At 43.5% G+C, this 21,859-nt stretch overlaps 1 protein-coding gene across 1 annotated transcript in view; it reads left to right on the top strand.

Annotated features, from left to right (window-relative positions):
• The first annotated feature begins 987 nt into the window (after positions 1–987).
• LOC114662236 (integrin alpha-X-like) overlaps positions 988–21,859 on the top strand; it is a 46,683-nt gene continuing 25,811 nt past the window's right edge. Inside the window, exons 1-9 of the mRNA XM_028815627.2 lie at positions 988–1,121; positions 1,225–1,319; positions 3,289–3,353; positions 9,141–9,261; positions 9,341–9,471; positions 14,639–14,784; positions 14,862–15,009; positions 17,370–17,514; positions 19,280–19,356. Of these exons, the coding sequence (XP_028671460.2) occupies positions 1,057–1,121; positions 1,225–1,319; positions 3,289–3,353; positions 9,141–9,261; positions 9,341–9,471; positions 14,639–14,784; positions 14,862–15,009; positions 17,370–17,514; positions 19,280–19,356 (993 nt within the window). The 5' untranslated portion in view covers positions 988–1,056. The remainder of the gene's footprint in view (positions 1,122–1,224; positions 1,320–3,288; positions 3,354–9,140; positions 9,262–9,340; positions 9,472–14,638; positions 14,785–14,861; positions 15,010–17,369; positions 17,515–19,279; positions 19,357–21,859) is intronic.

Raw genomic sequence — 21,859 nt, 5'->3', positions numbered from 1 at the left:
AGATAGATGTAAAAGGCACTATATAATAGATAGATAGATGTGAAAGGCACTATATAATAGATAGATAGATAGATATGAAAGGCACTGTATAGGATAGATAAGATAGATATGAAAGGCACTACATAGGATAGATAGATAGATAGATAGATGTGAAAGGCACTATATAATAGATAGATAGATAGATGTAAAAGGCACTATATAATAGATAGATAGATGTGAAAGGCACTATATAATAGATAGATAGATAGATATGAAAGGCACTGTATAGGATAGATAGATAGATAGATAGATAGATAGATAGATAGATAGATATGAAAGGCACTACATAGGATAGATAGATAGATGTGAAAGGCACTATATAATAGATAGATAGATAGATATGAAAGGCACTATATAGGATAGATAGATAGATAGATAGATAGATGTGAAAGGCACTATATAATAGATAGATAGATGTGAAAGGCACTATATAGGATAGATAGATAGATAGATAGATAGATAGATAGATAGATAGATAGATAGATAGATAGATAGATAGATAGAAAGGCGGTATATAGTAAAGATAGATAGATAGATATGAAAGGCACTATATAGGATAGATAGATAAATGTGAAAGGCACTATATAATAGTTAGATAGATGTGAAAGGCACTATATAATAGATAGATAGATAGATGTGAAAGGCACTATATAATAGATAGATAGATAGATGTGAAAGGCACTGTATAATAGATAGATAGACAGATAGATAGATAGAGATATGAAAGGCACTATATAATAGATAGATAGATAGATAGATGTGAAAGGCACTGTATAATAGATAGATAGACAGATAGATAGATAGAGATATGAAAGGCACTATATAATAGATAGATAGGTAGATAGATGTGAAAGGCACTGTATAATAGATAGATAGACAGATAGATAGATAGATACTTTATTAATGTATAAATGTGCCTCCCCATCCCTCCGTACTCCATGTCTTCATTTCCTGCCCTTGTTCTTTGCAGCCTGGTTGCCTTCTCACACTTTCAACCTGGAAACGGAGAAGAGCCACATGTTCCGGACGACAGCCAAGTGGTTTGGACATCAAGTTCTGCAGATGGACTCGGGTGGGACGTGGTGAGTGCATCTGTCAAGAGGAGCAGTGTGACGGCTCGTGGTGGTCGATCGTCTCTCTTTCCTTCTCTGTCGGTGTCCTCACCGCTTCTTAATGTCTCTGTAGGGTGGCGGTCAGCTCCCCGCTGGAGAACAACAAGAATGGGAAAATCTACCGGTGCACCTATAACAACATGCTGTGTTCTGCCTTTGAAATTACAGGTAATGTGCCGCTTGGGTCTCGCAGGTCTCAGTATCTGCTGCTTGGGTCCATGGAGGTCCACCAAATGTTGGAAGGTGGCAGATATTCTATACAACAAAGGCTTGAGTCAAGTCGAGTCAAGGTTTTCTGTCACGTGAAACTTGTACTTGCATGGCTCCTCAGAACAGTTGACAAACATACAACGCAATAAATAAATAAATAAATAAATAAAAGTACGTAAACTTGTGTGAAAGATGGAGGACTGGATTCAGCTACCTTACACCAGACCACTGGTATGGCCTTATAAAGGACCTTTGACTTCTTCAACGATAACTCTGATAGTCCGCAGCCTCCTGAAGAGCGTGTCCCAGTCCGGTCTGAACCCTCGGAGGGCTACTCTGTCCTCTTCTCTTCAAGGGTAACACAAGCTTCATTCACCTGGGATACTAAATAAGTGTAAAGGGCCATCCTTAGTCTGGCTGAGGGGTCCACCAGTATTGGTGCTAGACCAGTCCTCTATCTTAGTCAGTTGTATCCCACTGCTGACACCAATGGCCCAAGGGATGTCAGAATGGATTCCTTATGTCAGACTGCTGGTGTGGTCCTAAACAGGACCTCTCACTTCTTCCGTGAACACCGGCACTACGCCACTCCAGTCTTTTGCAGGGCTGTGCACTCCCAGATGCCTCATCCTCTCAGCCAGCATGTCTACGCCTGCCAGGCCCTCCTCACTCCGCTCACCCAGGGTAAGAGGCAACCTAACTACCAACCTATACCCCAGTTTGTGAGCCAATCTATGGCCAGGTTCCATGTGCGAGGCTGACTGGCTGATAGGCCTCAGAAGCAGGAGAGATGCAGAATAAAGTGCTTATCGACAGTGGCACCCCCAAATTCACTATGTTCATGGAGCCACTTATATGGCCAGCTACTCTGGGCATTCCTGCTCCTTCCTGTCATTTGTGGTCTCCTGAAGATCATGTCAGCTCCGGACAATATGGGAGCCCTTTGACTAGGCCTTGGCACTAAATCTCCATGCAGGTTTCCAGCCAATAGTTAATGGAGAGAGGAACTGAGGAAAAAACCCTGGCCCATTGGTTAGAGACATAAACTAAGCCACGAAAAGACACCCTTAATAAGCAGGATTAAGAAAGCAATCCAAAAAACAAAACCACAATCAATAATCAGAGCAGAAAAATGATAAACTAGAAGGATCAAAAGCGAGAACCTGCAGTCATATAGAATAGAAACATAAGGGACATACAGTATGGGAGTCAAACAACAGGAGCTGGTTAGCAATGTCTGATATAAGAGAACACAAATTCATGATGGGATCGTCAGTGCTGACTTCCTCACCCACAGCCCCTGCTGTTGTAATGACCAGTGTAAGGTGGTCCCTCCAGAAGAACACCAGGGGAATGTGATCAGGAGATGGTAGAATTTATTTAAGGCCAAAGACCCCAGTAAAGTCCAATCAGCTCAGGTTCCCACAGTGTCCAGTCTTTGCCGCTCAGCTCGAGTGTCCAGTCTTCACTGGCCTTGAAAGAGCGTCCTGAAGGACCTAGCTGGGGACAAGTCTGAGCGAGCCCACCCAGAACTTCAAGTGTCTGTGTACCTCGGGTCCCCAGTCATCCCCGCTGTGGGATGGTCCATCCATCGAGTCATCTCAGCAAGGCGGTGGCCCAGCTGTTTAGCAGTCCCAGCCCTCATCTGGGGGGCACTCCAGTGTTGCTGGCTGGGCTCTCATCAGGGGGTCACTTCACAGTGGGTATCCACAACCTCAGTACTCGCATCTGGCTACACAGGGTTCTCCATTAAGGCCTCCATTTTGAACTCCCTTTATCAGCAAGGCTCTAGTTTAGTGTCCTTGTCACTAGTAAAAATGAAAACCCGAGACCACCAGGTGGAACGCTTTGTTATCTTGCTTTTCTTTAATATTTGTATCTGAAGTGTCATGACAGCTAAGTGAACAGCATTTGCATTTCCCCACAGACACTAAGCAGACTGAACGGTGGGCCATGGGGATGTCACTCGTCAGCAGTTCAAAGCAGCTTGTGGTAAGTCTCAGACAAACGACCAGTAGGGGGCACCCGACGCGAGCAAGCGGCCAGTGTAATCTTGCAATATACATTGCCAATATTGCCATTGTCATAAAATACATTGTTACTTGTGTTCCGGATTTAATTTTGAGTTTTGAAATCACCAGGGATTGTCTGTTTATAGAATAAATATTGAGAACGTTATTTCTAGTTGACTTGTTTTCTTTAGTCACAGTCATGGATGAAATAACAAGTGACGTTTCTATAACTCTTATGGGACTCCCCTCAATGGGACGACACCCCGAAGAGCAGTCGCCGTGGAAGACTCCTTATCCATTGACGGGGCAACCGCAGGCTGACAGTGCTGCAACGGCTCACTGCAGAAAAACAAATCTGAGCCGACCGCGGCTGCGCTCTAAGTGCCTGTCGTCGATGGGTGATGCAAGGAACATTAGAAATGAAGAGAATAGGATTAGCTGGCCATGACCCTGCCTGACAGATGTGTCTTTATACAGGGTGTCCCAAAAAGAATATCGGAGTTTCAAAGATCTTAATTTATTAAATTTGAATTATACAAGCATATATAAAAACTGTTATATTCACATGTTTCCCACATTGTCTATAAATGTTCTATGTGCCTCCCACGAGTAACTGTAACAATATCGAGGTGGTATTCCAATTCCTGCCAAAATCTCTCTAACATATCGGAATTGACGCTCTGAATGGCAGCCGTTATCTTCAACTTCATTTCGTCCAAAGTTGTAGGCATCGGTGGTTGGAACACTAATCCTTTGATGTATCCCCAAAGGAAAAAGTCACATGGGGTGATATCTGGGGATCCTGGAGGCCAATGGTGGAGTGACAAATCTTGATGTCCCAGATCTTCCTATCCAACGTTGGGGACAGGTCTCATTTAGGAAATGCCGCACTGGAAGAGACCAGTGAGGTGGTGCCCCATCCTGTTGAAAAATGAAATCGGCTGGTTCTTGATGTTCCGATTGAGGGAACAGCCAGCGTTGCAGCATATGCAGGTACACAGCCTCTGTTACTGTGGTGCTTTCAAAAAAGTGAGGCCCGTAAACTTTCGACTTGGAAATCGCGCAAAAAACGTTAGTCTTGGGGGAGTCTCATTCGTGTTCGATAACTGCATGAGGGGTTTCTTCACCCCAAATTCGTATATTATGACGAGTTACCTTCCTACTAATGTGAAACGTGGCCTCATCACTGAAGATAATCAAGGAACAAAAATCTTCATTGGTCTCCAAATTCTGCTGGATGAAAGTTGAAAACTCAACACGACACGTCTTATCCCCTCGTCTAAGGGCCTGAACCAACTGCAGACGATGCGGTTTCATAACCAACCGGCGTCGGAGAATTCTCCATACACTTGACTTTGGTATCTGTAACTCATGACTTGCTCGTCAAACTGATTTCGATGGGCTCCGAGTGAATGCAGTTTGCGATCGGGCGACATTCTAAGCAGAGGAGGAAGTTCGGGGTCGCCCGGTGCTTTTACCTTTGCAGATACACCCAGTATCCCGAAATTGTCGGTACAATCGATGGATGTCATTGTCATTCAGAGGGTCAGTCCCATATTTTTGACGAAATGCCCGCTGCACAGGAACAACCGGTTGAGTTCTGGCGAATTCGCAAACGATAAAAGCTTTTTATTGTGGCACAGCCATAACTGCAAATGTAACTAATTGAATCAACACAATGTTAGCTTTTTGATAAGCACTAGCACCATCTACCGGCACCGAAATGAAACTAGATGAATTCCTCACGACTCCACTAGGTTGCTCTGCAGTCTCCGATGAATGGGCGCCAAGCTACAGCTCTTTAAAACTCCGATATTCTTTTTGGGACACTCGGTATAAGAGAGCGGCAGATCACGTTACAATAAATAACCACTGAGCTGTTCCTGTTTCAAGTTGGTTTTGCTAAAGTACTGGGACTCAGCCTCGTGTTTTGGTGTGCAAGACAGGGACTCACGCGTCACAACATATAAATAAGGACGCAAATTTAATTGACTTTCTTTCCTCTGTGGATCAGCAACAATGAATTAACGTTAGCGTAGTAAGTATGATTTTTGACTTCTTTCTTTGACTCGTGTCTTACTCTTTATATTTCGGTTTCCTGGTTTAGTTTGGTCTTTAGTGCTTTTGACTCTTGTCTGCTCCTGGCCTTGTCTTACCTGCTGATATGCTGTGATTTTGCTTTTAATTTTTATTAGCTCTTTCTTAAGTTTAGAAATTCAACTTTCAACCTATTAAGTGTTTTTTTGAGTGTGAATATTTCAAATTCCCAAACACGTATTTGAGATGTTACAAATTATTTTTATGCCATTTTATTTTGTATATGGACGATACTGTATTGTGAGTCCATTGTCATGATGTCAGTCTCTGGGGGTTGCTGGGGGTATTGGGGGGTCACGGTGACTGATGTCAGTAGCGCAACAACTTAAAAGGTTACCACTGACTTTCAATTCCAATCCGAGTTTGCGGATATTCCCTTATAAGATTTTAAGTGTGATCTTGCTAATGGTTCTCAACCTTTTTGCTACGTATTTTTGTTGGGTTTCGATTTGAATGTGGTAGCAGTGTTGTCTGACGTTTGGCTTTGAGGTTTCGCGCATGTTGACCACGTCGTATTCTCCTGATCTCTCATTGAGTTGGTGCTGCTGGTTGTTTTCTTGCTCAATATGATTCTCAGACATTTCGCAGTGTCCTTAGCACTGTGGGTAACACAAGATGCGGATATTCTGTGAAAGGACATTTTGATCCTCATTCCACAGCCTGAAGAAGTGGGACAACAGTTGCTAGTATTTAGACCGGCCCTTTGCTTTGATGTTCCAGCTAGGGCCCGGTGTCTTTCCGTAGTCCACCTCGTCGTCTCATTGGAGGTTTACCAACTTGGGCATGTGAAGTTTCAGGACCACCAGAATGTTACTTTCCATCTCTAGTTTGTAGCAGTGCTACTTTATAAGAACTGCATCTCCCAGCAGTCCTTGCTGGGGCTGCTGGGGTCAAAGGTGGCCACAGGTAGTTAAAAGGAGGGCAGAGGGCAAAAGGAGAGGGGGAAAAAAGTTAGTTTTGTTTGGTGCGGTTATCTGTCGTTCCTGCCTGCTGTTATTGGAACTCTAATCTTTGTGTCCTGGACTGTATTCGTTTGTTGGGGTCTGGATCGTCTGTCTACCTGTGCACTGAGAACTGTGTTGGATTCTTTGGTTTTCCGGAAGAGTGGAGCGCTCCTGAATCAACCATCTGATTTCATCCTCATCATCAGTAACTACCGGTAGGACTGTATTTTTCCTTCACCCTTTCAACATTAGGATCGCTGGACTTAACTTTGTCACTTTTCATCTTCATCCGGTTTGGTTTATATGGACTTTGCTGTGTGGTGTTTGTGTTTTTATGTTAAATGTAATATCGCCGAAGGGGTCAGGGGTGGTATTACTGTTTTCATTAATTATTTTTGGGTCATTATATTTGTAATTGTTTGCCTTTCCCAGTGTGCTTTATTGCCTCTGTTGTGAGTGTGTGTGGGTCGATCCAAGGCTGGGGACGTTCCTGGGATCTCTTCTATTAAAATAAATAAATCACCGTCATCTTTGACAGTGTGAATCTTAGTGGCCCCTGACCGCTACAAGTTGTCATCCTACTTAAGTCCTGCCCCTGGGGTCTATTATTTTAACACCATCATGATGACGTCCTTGAAGCCAGTTTTACACCGAATTTCCTTTTTTTCATTATGACTTCTTAGCATTCACCTCTCGATTGCATGCTGTGTGAGTTGAACCTTCTCTGCATCCGTTTTTCAAAAATTTCATACTTTCCTGGCCCGGCAGCAAAACAGCTTACTGATTTCCTAAGAACACTGAGACAAGTGGGCAAAACCAAAGGAAAAAAATAAATAAATAAATAAACCAAAGTAACCAAAACCCAGACGAGAGTCAAAAATCAAAGTCAAATAACACGCAATAAGTGGAAAACCAGGCAAGGCAAGAAGAAGAGTAAACACCCAATAAGTCAAAATGAAAATACGGATTTTTATCTGCCGATCAAATAAAGCTCATAGCAAAAGGTTGACCTGCTAGGCCATCTGCTGGTCAAGTCAAGGTCACGACCCCAGAGACCACGTCCTTAGAAACGCGTGACGAGACCCTGATAACAATACACAATATGGCTTCTGTCGCCACAAAAACGTCAACATTCAGCCTAATCCATGACACAAACCTCACAGGCGTATTTCCTCGTTAGTAAAAATATGGCGTAGAATGTATTTGCTCTTGCTTTGACCAACTTTGATCTCTTGTAAAATTAGATAGATAGATAGATAGATAGATAGATAGATAGATAGATAGATAGATAGATAGATAGATAGATAGATAGATAGATAGATAGATAGATACTTTATTAATCCCAAGGGGATTAATTAATTAGCTTTATGCGGTTCAAAGTAAGCATCCATCGGCATGATATTGTTCACTCCAGCGTGTGAGTGGAAGTAATCGCTTGACTGAGGCAGACATACGAACTAACGAGTTTAGTCCCATCAGCCCCTCGGGTTGCGCATGCACTTCACTTTATCTCAACGGATCTCCAGGCCCACTGCTTTACTTGCTTCCTCAAGATCATGTAGACGTCATTTTGGATCCTTGACTTTATGGGTGGTGATCACAATGTCATCAGAAAACTGAAGTTGAGCGAGTTTCTCACCTTTGATGCTGATACCTCTGTCTTCCCAGGTGAAGATTTCTCCTAGCACCTCTGTAGACAGCTCTGGTGAAATTATGTCGCCTTGGCAAACACCTCAGTATATCGGGGGGATGTCGATTGGGTGGTAGAACAACGTAATATCAGTTGAGCAGTCTTTGCTTATTGACTTGACGTCTTCTCTTGTCTAAGCTTCATTTCCTCGAGGCACTGACCATCACATTTCATTCCATGCTGTTGAATGCTTTCTCATAACCCACGAACACGAGACATAAAGGCATGTGAACTTCTCTTGCTCGCTCCATTAGCTGATTGAGTTTTGTCCCAGATGGATGGGGACCCTACCCAGCCGGGACGCCTGGATGGTCCCTGTGATGGACAATACCTCCCCTGGGCCACGAGGGGGCAGCCGCCCGGGTCTGCTTATGGGCCACTGGACCGGAGCTGGGACGCTTATCCCTACTGGAGGACGTGACCACCGCCAGGGGGCACCCAGACAGTTGTGGAGTCCTGGGTGGCAGCACTTCCACCACACCAGGAAGTGTCGTCAGGGGGAGCACCTGGACTTTGTCCGGGTCAGTATAAGAGGGACAGCCTCCCTCCAGAAACTGAGCGAGAGCTGGGAGGAAGGAGACGAAGCTTGTGAGGAGGGGAGTGGAGGTCAAAGAGAAAGAGAAAGAAGAAAGAGTTGGTGGAGGAAGGCATTGTGGTGCTGTAAAGAAAATAAAGAAGTGTGTTTTGGACATTCTGGTGTCTGTCTGTCTGTTGTGTCCGGGGGTATGCTTCTCACAATTTGTATACAGCAGGGTGGTCATAGTTGAGTATCCTCTACCAAACCTGACGTGTTCCCATGGTTGCTACTCATCCAAGCCTGCCCCCATTGTCTGCTGTCCCTCAAGTGAAGAGTTTGTAGGTGGTGGAAAGTAAGCAAATTGGGCAACAGTTGGTAAGTGTCTCAGGGTTGTCGTTTTTATGGTAAAGAATGGTCTTCGATTCCACTGGAATATCGCTCGAGTCTAGGCAGTCATTCAACAGCTTGGAACTAAACCGAAACAAAGGGATCAGTCAGCTACATGTGTGTGTTTTACAGGCCTGTAGGCCCCACTATGAGCACCTGTGTGGGAAAAACATGTACCTGAATGGCGTCTGCTACCGCTTTGACAGAGGGCTTCAGACTACGGCATTGAGGAACATCACCCCAGGGTACCAAGGTGAGTCCATGAAGGACGGGTTTGTGTCGGACGTGGACACATAGAAAGGCCACTAACTGTGCTTCTCTGTTCTCCACAGAATGCATCGTCAGAGGCATCGACATTGTATTTCTTATCGATGGATCGGGCAGCGTTTCAAGTCCTGATTTTCAGAACATGAAGGTGTTTATGATCCAGATCATCAATAAATTCTGGGGGAGGAACACCAACGTGAGTAGCTCCTTCACTTTCTTCTTACCGAGCAGAAGGTGTCTCCTTCTTAAAGAACATCAGAGCAGTGAACCCTGTGGTTTTATTTATTTTGTTTTTTACGATTATTAAGATGCGCCAATCATCCACTTTCCATCCAGCTTAATCGAGTTCAGGTCACAAGGGCTGGGAGCTTAGTCCAGAAACATCAGGCACAATGCAGGAAACAACCCAGTGCATCATGGGACAGACTCGGGTACAAAGCCACCAAACCCAAACGCACTCCCCTATGTTGTCTTACAGCCAGAGGTTTATTTTCCTCGCTTGTATTTTTCTGGCATATTGATATTTTTGAATGATTGTTTTTCATATTTTATGTAGATTTCATTATATTTGCTTATTATTTAATGGAAGGAACACTTTGAAAACACATCAGATGTCAATGGGAAAAAAAAATCCTGCTGGCTATCTCTACTGCTATGGACTGGTATGGTGATGTGTGAGGAACGAAAGGATGGAAATGAAAAGGATCAACCAACAGAGGGACACCCCGAAAATCAAAGGGAACAAATGAGGCAGTGGCAGGCAGGCAGACAGGCGAGTCCATTTGGCCGAAATTTCATTGCAGCAACTCCAACTGGTACTCAGTAGTTTGCATGCGCCCTGTCCCCCCAGCTGTATGCATGCCTGACAACATCCTAATGAGACGACGGATGGTGATCTGGGGGATCTCCTCCCAGATCAGGACCAGGGTATCACTGAGCTCCTGGACAGTCGGAGGTGTTGGATGAACCGAAACATAATGTCCCACCCAGAGATGTTCTACAGGATTGAGGTCAGGCGAGTGAGCGTGGGATGCAGTCAATGGTATCAGTTCTTCATCCTCTCACCACATGAGGCCGGGCATTGTTGTGCACCAGAAGGAACCAGCATAGGGTCTGACAATGGGTCCAAGGATTTCACCCCGATACCTAATGGCAGTCAAGGTGCCGCTGTCTAGCTTGTAGATGTCTGTGTGTCCCCCCATGGATATACCTCCCCAGACCATCACTGACCCACCATCAAACCAGTCATGCTGAACGATGTTACAGGTAGCATAACGTTCTCCACGGCTTCTCCAGACCCTTTCATGTCTGGTGGTGGTGAACCTGCTCTCATCTGTGAAAAACACAGGGTGCTATTGGTGGACCTGCCAATTCTGGTATTCTATTGCAAATGCCAATCGCGCTCCACGGTGCCCACTAGAGGACGTCAGACCCTCAGGCCACCTTCATGAAGTCTGTTTCTGATTGTTCAGTGCTCATCCTGGTCATCCTTGCCCAAAGGAGCAGATAGTGGTCAGTCCTGCTGATGGGTTAATGACCTCCTACAGGAACTGCCTGTCTTCTGGAATCTTCTCCATGCCCTTGAGACTGTGCTGGGAGACACAGCAAACCTTCTAGAAATGGCACGTATTGAAGTGCCATCCTACCTGTGCCAGCTCTGTAGGGTCCAGGTATGGCCTCATGCATAGTAGTGACATTGACTGTAGCCAAATGTAGCAAAACGAGTGACAAAACACATGAGGAGGGAAAAACGTCAGTGGCCTCCCTCCACCTGTTAAACCATTCATTCCTGTTTTGGGGGTCGTCTCACTGTTCAGATCAACAGCCCACAAGTTTCATTGACTTGATGCTAAACTCAGATTCAAAAGTGTTCCTTTCATTTGTTGAGCAGTATATTTACTATTTCTTTAAATATTTGTCCATTCCATGTACTATGCACAGTGCATCCGGAAAGTATTCCCAGCGCATCATTTTATCCACATTTTGTTCTGTTACAGCCTTATTCCAAAATGGATTAAATTCAATTTTTTCCCTCAGAATTCTACACACAACACCCCATAATGACAACGTGAAAAAAGTTTACTTGAGGTTTTTGCAAAATTTATTAAAAATAAAAAAATTGAGAAAGCACATGTCCATAAGTGTTCACAGCCTTTGCCATGAAGCTCAAAATTGAGCTCAGGTTCATCCTGTTTCCACTGATCATCCTTGAGATGTTTCTGCAGCTTCATTGGAGTCCACCTGTGGTAAATTCAGTTGACTGGACATGATTTGGAAAGGCACACACCTGTCTATAGAAGGTCCTACAGTTGACAGTTCATGTCAGAGCACAAACCAAGCATGAAGTCAAAGGAATTGTCTGTAGACCTCCGAGACAGGATTGTCTCGAGGCACAAATCTGGGGAAGGTTACAGAAAAATGTCTGCTGCTTTGAAGGTCCCAATGAGCACAGTGGCCTCCATCATCCGTAAGTGGAAGAAGTTCGAAACCACCAGGACTCTTCCTAGAGCTGGCCGGCCATCTAAACTGAGCGATCGGGGGAGAAGGGCCTTAGTCAGGGAGGTGACCAAGAACCCGATGGTCACTCTGTCAGAGCTCCAGAGGTCCTCTGTGGAGAGAGGAGAACCTTCCAGAAGGACAACCATCTCTGCAGCAATCCACCAATCAGGCCTGTATGGTAGAGTGGCCAGACAGAAGCCACTCCTTAGTAAAAGGCACATGGCAGCCCACCTGGAGTTTGCCAAAGGCACCTGAAGGACTCTCAGACCATGAGAAAGAAAATTCTCTGGTCTGATGAGACAAAGATTGAACTCTTTGGTGTGAATGCTAGGCGTCACGTTTGGATGAAACCAGGCACCGCTCATCACCAGGCCAATACCATCCCTACAGTGAAGCATGGTGGTAGCAGCATCATGCTGTGGGGAACTGGGAGACTAGTCAGGATAAAGGGAAAGATGACTGCAGCAACGTACAGAGACATCCTGGATGAAAACCTGCTCCAGAGCGCTCTTGACCTCAGACTGGGGTGACGGTTCATCTTTCAGCAGGACAACGACCCTAAGGACACAGCCAAGATATCAAAGGAGTGGCTTCAGGACAACTCTGTGAATGTCCTTGAGTGGCCCAGCCAGAGCCCAGACTTGAATCCGATTGAACATCTCTGGAGAGATCTTAAAATGGCTGTGCACCGACGCTTCCCATCCAACCTGATGGAGCTTGAGAGGTGCTGCAAAGAGGAATGGGCGAAACTGGCCAAGGATAGGTGTGCCAAGCTTGTGGCATCATATTCAACAAGACTTGAGGCTGGAATTGCTGCCAAAGGGGCATTGACAAAGTATTGAGCAAAGGCTGTGAATACTTATGGACATGGGATTTCTCAGTTTTTTTATTTTTAATAAATTTGCAAAAATCTCAAGTAAACTTTTTTCACGTTGTCATTATGGGGTGTTGTGTGCAGAATTCTGAGGAAAAAAATGAATTTAATCCATTTTGGAATAAGGCTGTAACATAACAAAATGTGGAAAAAGTGATGAAGCGCTGGGAATACTTTCTGGATGCACTGTAGGTGGAGCCCCGGGAGACGGGGAGGAAAATTCACAACAGCTATCCGTGAGGGTGACATTCCTGAAAAACCTCACAGAAACAGAAATTGTGAACACCGAAAAAGGGGAAAAGGGGGCTAGGGCCCAGCAATGGGAGACGGGGTCAGACAGACACACCAGCACTCCACTCTTGCACCTCGAGGCCTCGTAATGATCCATCTGAAGGTTCACTACAGAATTCTTATTGTGACCTTTACTTCCTCTACTGTCATGTTCAATTGTCCTCTAGATGCCGAGTGTACCCAGCCAAACCATCCAATTGGTAGGAGCGAAAGGCGGCAGGGATTTAATCAGTGAATGATTATGACCGCACTTATTGGGAATTCCTCTTTCGGGGGGAACAATTGCAAGCCTCGGTCTCCGTCACGTCTGTCGGCGCCGGGTGGACACGCATCGATCCATACAGTGTTGCACATCTATGGGCTTGACAGACCTGTTATTGCTCAGTCTCACGCGTCGTTCACTACTGAAAGTCCTCTCAAATATTTCTTTTTACTGCAAATAGCTGGGATTAGGAATGAGTAAATGGAGGGAGTCACAAAATGGCTTACCCTTTGTAGTCACGGATAAACTAATCCATGGGAATGGGATCTACGTTCTTATTGGAAATCACAAAAAAGGAAAATGCAATATTCACAAAACAACTCAATGATCCGCATGCTGGGTCCTCCCTTGTCACCTGAAAATAAAGGTTAGCGTGACCTCCGGGTTGGCCCCGCCTCCTGGGGCTCCACCCATAAAGGACAAGGAATAGACAAACATTTAACATGACAGTACGTCAAAATGAATTAATAAATATAACAGAACTGTTAAAAAATACAAATAATTAAAATAAAAACTACTTATAGAGAATATAAATACTACCCTTGCTGTAACACGTGTGGCACCCGGCTGGGGTTCATGCCCGGCCGGGACGCCCAGGAGGACCGGACAAGGTCTCATGCCTCCTCCAGAACACAAGGGGGCATCCGCCCTGGTTGCTTTGGGGGCCACGGGTACAGAGCTTTGAAGCTCTACCCTGTAGGGGCCCGTGGTCACCGCCAGGGGGGCCCCCCCCCCGATGCCTTGGGAGCCCTGGACTCAGCACTTCCGCCACACCCGGAAGTGCTGGGGGGGGAAGAGGTTTGGGGACACCCGGAGGACTTCCGGATACACCGCCAGAGCTTCCGCCACACAGGGGTGTGGCCATAGAAGCTCCTCCGGATACACCTGGAGTCCATCCGGGGTGGATAAAAGGGGCCACCTCCCTCCTGTCGGAGGCAAGAGTCGGGAGGAAGAAGGACGAAGCTTGGTGGAGAGGAGTGGAGGTGGACTAGAGACAGTACGAGGCATTGCGTTGTGGCCAAGGACTCAAAGGGTGATTGGTGCTGCGGCACTGGGTTGATGCACGAACTTGTAAATAGAAATGTATAATAAACGTGTGTGTGGTGAAACCATCTTGTCTACCTGTCTGTGTCCGGGCTGTTCCCCACACACGAAAACAATTCAGAGTGGCTAACCCAACTAACACATACACATCTCTGAGATGAGGTAGAAAGGCGATAGGTACATCCAAACATCTTCATTTTATAGCGTCCTTTGTACAGAATACCATCCCAATCCACTGTGGACATCCTATCTTGTCCATCTTATCAGAGTTCCACATCATTTCCTCAATCGATACTACTAGTAATAACACTGGCGTAGAACCCGATGCCACTCCGGGATGATGAATTCATCTTCTGCTCTTCATTTTCACCTTTTTTTGCTTTTTTTTTTCAGTTCGCCATTGTCCAGTTCTCATCTTCCACAAAGGTTGAGTTTGACTTTAGGCGATACTTGTCTTCAAGATCTCCCAGTATCCTCATCAATCCCATTGTCCAAATGTCTGGAGGAACCAACACAGTCTCGGGAATGAGAAACGTTGTGTACGTATTGAACCTTGGACAGTTCTCCAGCCGTATTACTGCATTCATTCTGAACCGCTTTCCTCTTCCTTCCACAGGGACAATATATTTGCTCCCAGTACTGGATCACGAACCGATGCCACCAAAATCCTCATTACCATAACAGATGGAGAGTCCCAAGAGAGGAACTTTGAAGAAGTTACCCGCAAAGCTGATGCTAAGAATATCATCCGCTATGCCATTGGGGTATGTCCGAGTGTGTGTCCATTCAGGTATCAGAGATGACACCACCAGTCCTCATTTTCTGCCAGGCTTTCCAGTTTCAGAGGAATTCAATTTCATACACATTGGTCACTTCAATTAGAAATCCAGGAGTTTCCTGATGTGATGTGATGTTTGGACTCTAGTCACCACTGGATCCTTCAGTTAAGTTTTAACTTTAGTCCCATTAAGTCACCTTGATACGGACATTAAAGGTCAATTGTCCCACCAGCTTTGAGACTCTGACCTCATCTGGAAGCTACGGTGCAACAGGTGTCTCCTCAAGTAATCCGGTCCTTTAAGCCCCGTTAGGCTATGTTGAGTCTGGACTTATTCCACAAGATGCTAAAGTCTGGACTCAAACAGACATGCAGCCAGTTTGGCCTATAGTGGATTCGATTCTTGAAGTATTGAGACCCTTCCCGTTCTGCACACTTTATTGTGTTGTAGATTTTTACCCATCAATCTACACTCAAGAACCAAAGTGACAACATGTCAAGGTTTGAAAAACTGAAAACTCTCATTCATTCCTAGAAGGATTCAGAGCCCTCGACATTGTGCTCAGGTCCACCCTGTTTGCTTTAACTGTCCTTGAGATGTTTCCGGAAATTCATTATGGTCAACCTGTGGTAAATTGAATTGATGGTACACGTCTGCCTTTCTAAATGATGTCCATTTTGTATAAAGGGTCCTGCAGAACTGAACGACTTAAGACAATTGTACCTTCCCATGGGCTTCTATCAGCTGTGTGTATATGTGAGGTGAAAGCCCACATTAAAACAAGTTAAGGATATTCTGGGTTTAGTATCAAATTCCCTTATCCTAAAATCTCTGTTGTGGTTACCTTAGAGGGGTACATTGGTTGTAGCATGGCACCCTTAACTGGATACAAGGAGTTGTTGGTCCCAATTGAAATGTTCGAGTTTCTGCACTTCAGAAGTCCATTAAGACTCCAGGAGTCATGATGCCCTTTTACTTTCCCCTTCCCTGGTCATTGGTTCTGTCAGATGCTTTTAGATCTGGACTGTAGAAATCTTGGGTTGATCTGTCTAAAGAAAGGCAGATGGTAAGCATGACCAGAAGATGGGATAGTGAAGAACTGGGCTGAAGTCAGAACAAGGAATCAGAAAGATCTTTCATCAAGGCCCAAAATACAAGAACAAGGGATTATAACCAGGCCTTCAAAAGGTGTCAGATGGTTTTACAGTATCCGTGAATCAATTCCATCAAGTCTGGATACCCCAGAACTGAAGGACATGAGCTTTATACCGTTACTCATTTGACATCACTAACAAGTGTGTGTCATGAAATTCATTCCATGGAAGTGGAACACCAAAGGTTTTTAGGGTGTCGGTGCCCACCATGAAAACAAAATGACGCTGTGATAGAACATAAACAATTATTCAACATGGTAAGGAGGCAAAAACCGGACCTCAGATTCAGATTCTCTATACTGTATCAGGGTCAGCTCAAGAGTACACGGTACACCTGGGCAATGGCGGCAGAAGAGTTTCCCTTTAATACCGGAGCACGTTCGTATATGAAGACAACGTTCAAAGCGCATGTCCCCCTTAGAGATCACAGCGCATTCATCTGTGTGTTCAGTGACATCGAATAAAAGATCTCATTTAGGATGGGCCTTGGAGCGCCGCTATGCAATTGAGTTGGCCCTCCTCTGTATTATAAAACCTCATAACAGATCTAAAATACCCGAGTAATCACTAGAATGAGCGCAACAAATGTACGAGTATCGGAAATTATAACGTGAGTCTCAGTTAAGAGGCTTAACTCTGAACATCAAACTGACTACTAAATACTACTCCTCTGGACGACAAGAGTCAAGGTAGCCATTAATGTATCCTTCCCTGGTCAGGTCACCTATTCCAGCAGACTGGCTTAGACCAGTAGGAGCTGCAGGTCCACACAGACTGACTAATATTTGACGTCAGATGTCGATTGTTCCATTAAGACTCTGACTTGGTGTGCGTCATGGTGGCCTTCCTTTTTGCCTTTTCTCATCACTGTTTCCATTATGCTGCCTTTGATTGGAACCATCAGAGTCACTGGCCCAGTCAAATTGATTTACATCCTGGGTTCAAAGGCAGGACACTTGCTCCCTTAGGCCTCCAACTTACTGTCCATCTTACAATCACAGTGGTCTTTAGTTTCCTCTTCTTAGCCCTCTTGTTCTTTTTAACAGTCATTGACTCCACTGTACTCCTGACTTCCTTCCTAACGTTCCTGACTCCTAAGAATCAATTGCTGGTCCGGTTCCTTGTTAGCGTATATGCAAGCAGCAGAAGTCTCACCAAACGTTTGATTCTTTTGTGTTTCTCTACACACAGGTAGGAGGTGCATTTGCACGCCGAGAGCCTCGGCAGGAACTTAACAGAATCACCTCGTCATCCAACAACGTATTCCGAGTGGACGACTTCAACGCCCTGAATGGAATCCAGAGTCAGCTGGAAGAGAGAATCTTTTCTATTGAAGGTGACACTGCAGGGCTCACTCTTGGATCTCAGTCAAAGAAATACACATGCTTGGAAGGAACGGGCAGAAAAGTCCAGTGAGCACAGGAAGAACATGCAAACACCACACAGAGAGTGGCAGGGCTTGGATTTGAGCCTCGTCTCCCGATTGAAGATATTGTCTCTCTTTAAACAATTTGACCTGAATTAATTTTTTGATAACATACTATTTCCAATTGTTACATTATTATGGAGATCTAGATATTTCACATTAGGATTAGATTAGGTTAGGGTTAGAGATCTTCATTGTCACATACATTGTGAGAGCAAAGTGAAATTCTCATGGCACATTTGCGGTGATGTATAAATAAATAGAGTACAGCAGAATCCCCGTTTTACACAAATTCGGTTTCTGTGGTTCCAGTTATCCGTAATTTGCCATGGCCCGAAAATATTAAATGGAATTCCATGGCGAAAACACAGAAGTGCGTGCGAGTGAGTGTACTGATATGAATTTCCCATTGGGATTAATAAAGTATCTATCTATCTATCTATCTATCTATCTATCTATCTATCTATCTATCTATCTATCTATCTATCTATCTATCTATCTATCTATCTATCTATCTATCTATCTATCTATCTATAGTATCTGACGTAATGTTCTCAGTGTTGAATGCATTCAGTATAATCAAAACCAGACTTTGGCCTCCAGCGCTCTTGCTGTCTACGTTCGTTGCTACGTTTTAATTTTTTTTTTTGTTGTGAGAATTGCCGCTTATTTTGCTTAATATTGGCCCGAAAGAGCCAAAGTGCGCATAGTGAAGTTACACCAGATTTCCATTGGTCCATCTTCTCTTGCGGGTTAAGCCGAAGTGTCAGAATCCCATTCATTACAGAGAGAGCACAAGTATTACATTTGTACAAATTATTTTATTGTTACTTAGTGCTGGTAATGCGTTACTGGGTGTAATGTATCAATTAAACTTTATTATAGGTATGTATGTAAATGATAAAGGACTTGTATACAGGGTTTGCTGCTATACAAGTCTTGGAAAATATCCCCCATGGATACGCGGGGTTAACAAATATGAGTACGAAAATAAATAAGAGTAGCAGAAGGAAGGTAGATAGATATTTTAGCGTAGTTGGCAGCATTCAATAGATAAATAGGTACATTCGTGGCCAAAAGGTTTGAGAATGATACCAGTATTGGTTTTCACAAAGTCTGCTGCTTCAGTGTTTTTAGATCTTTGTGTCAGATGTTTCTGTGGTGTACTGAAGTAGAATGACAAGCAGTTCAGAAGTTTCAAAGGCTTTGATTGACAATGACATGAAGTTTATGCACAGAGTCCAGATTTGTAGTGTTGGCCCTTCTTTCTTTTTCAAGACCTCTGCAATTCACCCTGGCATGCTGTCCATCAACTTCTGGGTCAAATCTTGACTGATGGCGGCCCATTCTTGCATAATCAGAATTGGTGGATTTTTGTTTGTCCCCCCCCATAATAGGATTAAAAGTCTGATGAGATTCCTGGCCATGGACCCCAAATGTCGATGTTTTGTTTCCCTGACCCACTTAGTTCTCACTTTTGCCTTATGGTCCGGTGCTCCATCATGTTGGTCACCAAACTGTTCTTGGATGGTTGGGAGAAGTTGCTCTCAGTGGATGTTTTGGTCCCAATCTTTATTCAGGGCTGTGTTCTTAGGCCAAATTGTGAGTGAGAAGCAGGAGAACATGAAGACACAGCTTTTTAACTTCACTCTCTTCATTTGTGCTGCTTTGGCAGGAACCCAGAAGGACACGCTGGCCAGCTCCTTTCAGCTGGAGTTGTCCCAGGGAGGATTCAGCCTGTTTGCTAACTCGGTGAGTGAATTTACTTTTTTTGGACATCTCCTTCCTCGAGGCCTACAGCCGAGATTGTTTCTGTGCCTAATGATCTGGCGCTGGATTGAGCCACTTGGACAACGGGACAGGTGGATTTTAGAGAGCTAATGGTGTTAACAGTTTATAACACAGGTGTATTACTATTGGAAGAAACTTGAAAAGGAGATTGTGCTGATGAGCGAAACAGCAGAGTTTCGTTTTTAAGTACAGTTTCAGTAAAATGCCCCGGCAATCCACCTCCGTGAGATCTCACAATTGTGAAATTCAACAAAAATGAGGTACACGGGGGCTTTCTGAGGTGGAAAGTGAGGAACACTGCTCTCTAATGTAGTGTTTTAAGATACTTCTTATACTTCTAACTTTATTCAGTTAGATTTCATTTTAATCGGGTAAATTTTATTCCAGCTTGAACTGACAAAGTTAATTCACGTCTTGTTTACTGTATTTATCTGACACTCCACGTAGTGTCACACAACTAATTGACATCATGAGATGTGATGCTTTTAATATGAAGACGTTCGAGTCACTCACTAGCTCTCGGTGGATACTCGTTACAAAGAACGCATTAGTACTTAGTTTCAGTTCGGTCAGGACTGCTGTTGGGTTTCTGAAATCCTTTTGTTCCTGATTTTGATGTCTGTCTTTGTTCTTTGATGTATCAGACTGTTGTCCTCCTGGTTCTGATCTCTGCCTGTTTTGTGATCATGTTTATGGTGTGGATTTCGCGTCTGCCCGTCTATTTTTTTCCTCACAATAATATAAATACGGCTGTCTGGAAACACCGAAGGGTCATTCTGCTGCTCCAAGCCATCGTCCCCTTTGTCAGCCTCCTTCCAGCCCGTATTTATTCTCTTCTGCTAATGGCAGGGATGTTGCCAGTAAAGAAATATTGTTTTGAGTTTTTTTTTTTTATAGTTTTGCTTTTTTTTTTCAAATTTTATTGTACATTTAGTTTTGTGTGAGTCATATTGATAGATGGATAGATACATCATGAAAGACACTATTAGAACAATTTCAGGCACCATATAATAGGTAGACATTAAAGGCACAATATCTGATAGATAGATAAATATTAGTTTTAGCATAGTAGGCAGGATGGATAGATAGATAGATAGATAGATAGATAGATAGATAGATAGATAGATAGATAGATAGATAGATAGATAGATAGATAGATAGATAGATAGATAGATCATGAAAGGAACTGTATCAGATAGATCAATAGATGTGAAAGGCACTATATATAAGGTCAGAGCACAGAGTCAGCCATTGTACAACATAGTAGATAGATGGACATGAAAGGTACTATACAATAGATGTATCAATCTATCTATATAAGATATAGAAAGACAGACCTGAAAGGCATTATATAAAAGATAGGTCAAAAGATAGATATACAAGATAGATCATGAAATTCACTACATAATAGATAGACAGACAGATGTGAAAGGTGCTATATCAGAGAGATCATGAGAGGCACTATATAATAGATGTGAAAGAAACAATATAAAAGTTAGGTAGATAGACAAAAATGAAAGTCACTATATCAAATAGATCATGAGAGGCACTATATGATAGATACAGTATATAAAACAAAAGGCACTATATAATCATAGATACATAGATAAATATGAAATGAAAGGCACTATATAATAGATACAGTAGATAGACAGAATGAAGGGCACTTTATTATAGATACAGTAGATAAAATGAGAGGCATTATATAATGATAGATAGATAGATAGCGTAGTTGGCAGGATTAGATAGATAGATAGATAGATAGATAGATAGATAGATAGATAGATAGATAGATAGATAGATAGATAGATAGATAGATAGATAGATAGATAGATAGATAGATAGATAGGAAAGGCACTAAATAACTAATAGATGGCCTCATGACATTACCAGTTCAGCATACCACAATGTCAAAAAATCCATTTGGCTATCATAGAGAATACGTAAAGAATGTCACTGCGCACATTATTTTAATAATTCTTTTGTTCGTCATTATTAGTCTGTGCACTGCCCGTTGTTATATTATATTATATTATATTATATCTATAATAATAAAAGGCAAAGCCCTCACTGACTGACTGACTGACTGACTCACTCACTCACTGACTGACTCACTCATCACTAATTCTCCAACTTCCCGTGTAGGTGGAAGGCTGAAATTTGGCAGGCTCATTCCTTACAGCTTACTTACAAAAGTTAGGCAGGTTTCATTTCGAAATTCAAAGCGTAATGGTCATAACTGGAACATATTTTTTGTCCATACACTGTAATGGAGGAGGCAGAGTCACGTATCGCGTCATCACGCCTCCTACGTAATGACGTGAACTAAAAACAAGGAAGACATTTACAGCACGAGTCACACGCGGGAACGAAGGTAAATGACGTTAATTTTTGACTGTCTTTTAATACTGTGTAAGCATACATATTAACACATGTGCAATTAAACGTGTGCATTTACGGGGTG

This window comes from Erpetoichthys calabaricus, chromosome 12 (assembly GCF_900747795.2).
Source record: "Erpetoichthys calabaricus chromosome 12, fErpCal1.3, whole genome shotgun sequence".
Lineage (NCBI taxonomy): Eukaryota > Metazoa > Chordata > Cladistia > Polypteriformes > Polypteridae > Erpetoichthys > Erpetoichthys calabaricus.
This window is presented reverse-complemented; position numbering and strand designations above follow the sequence as displayed.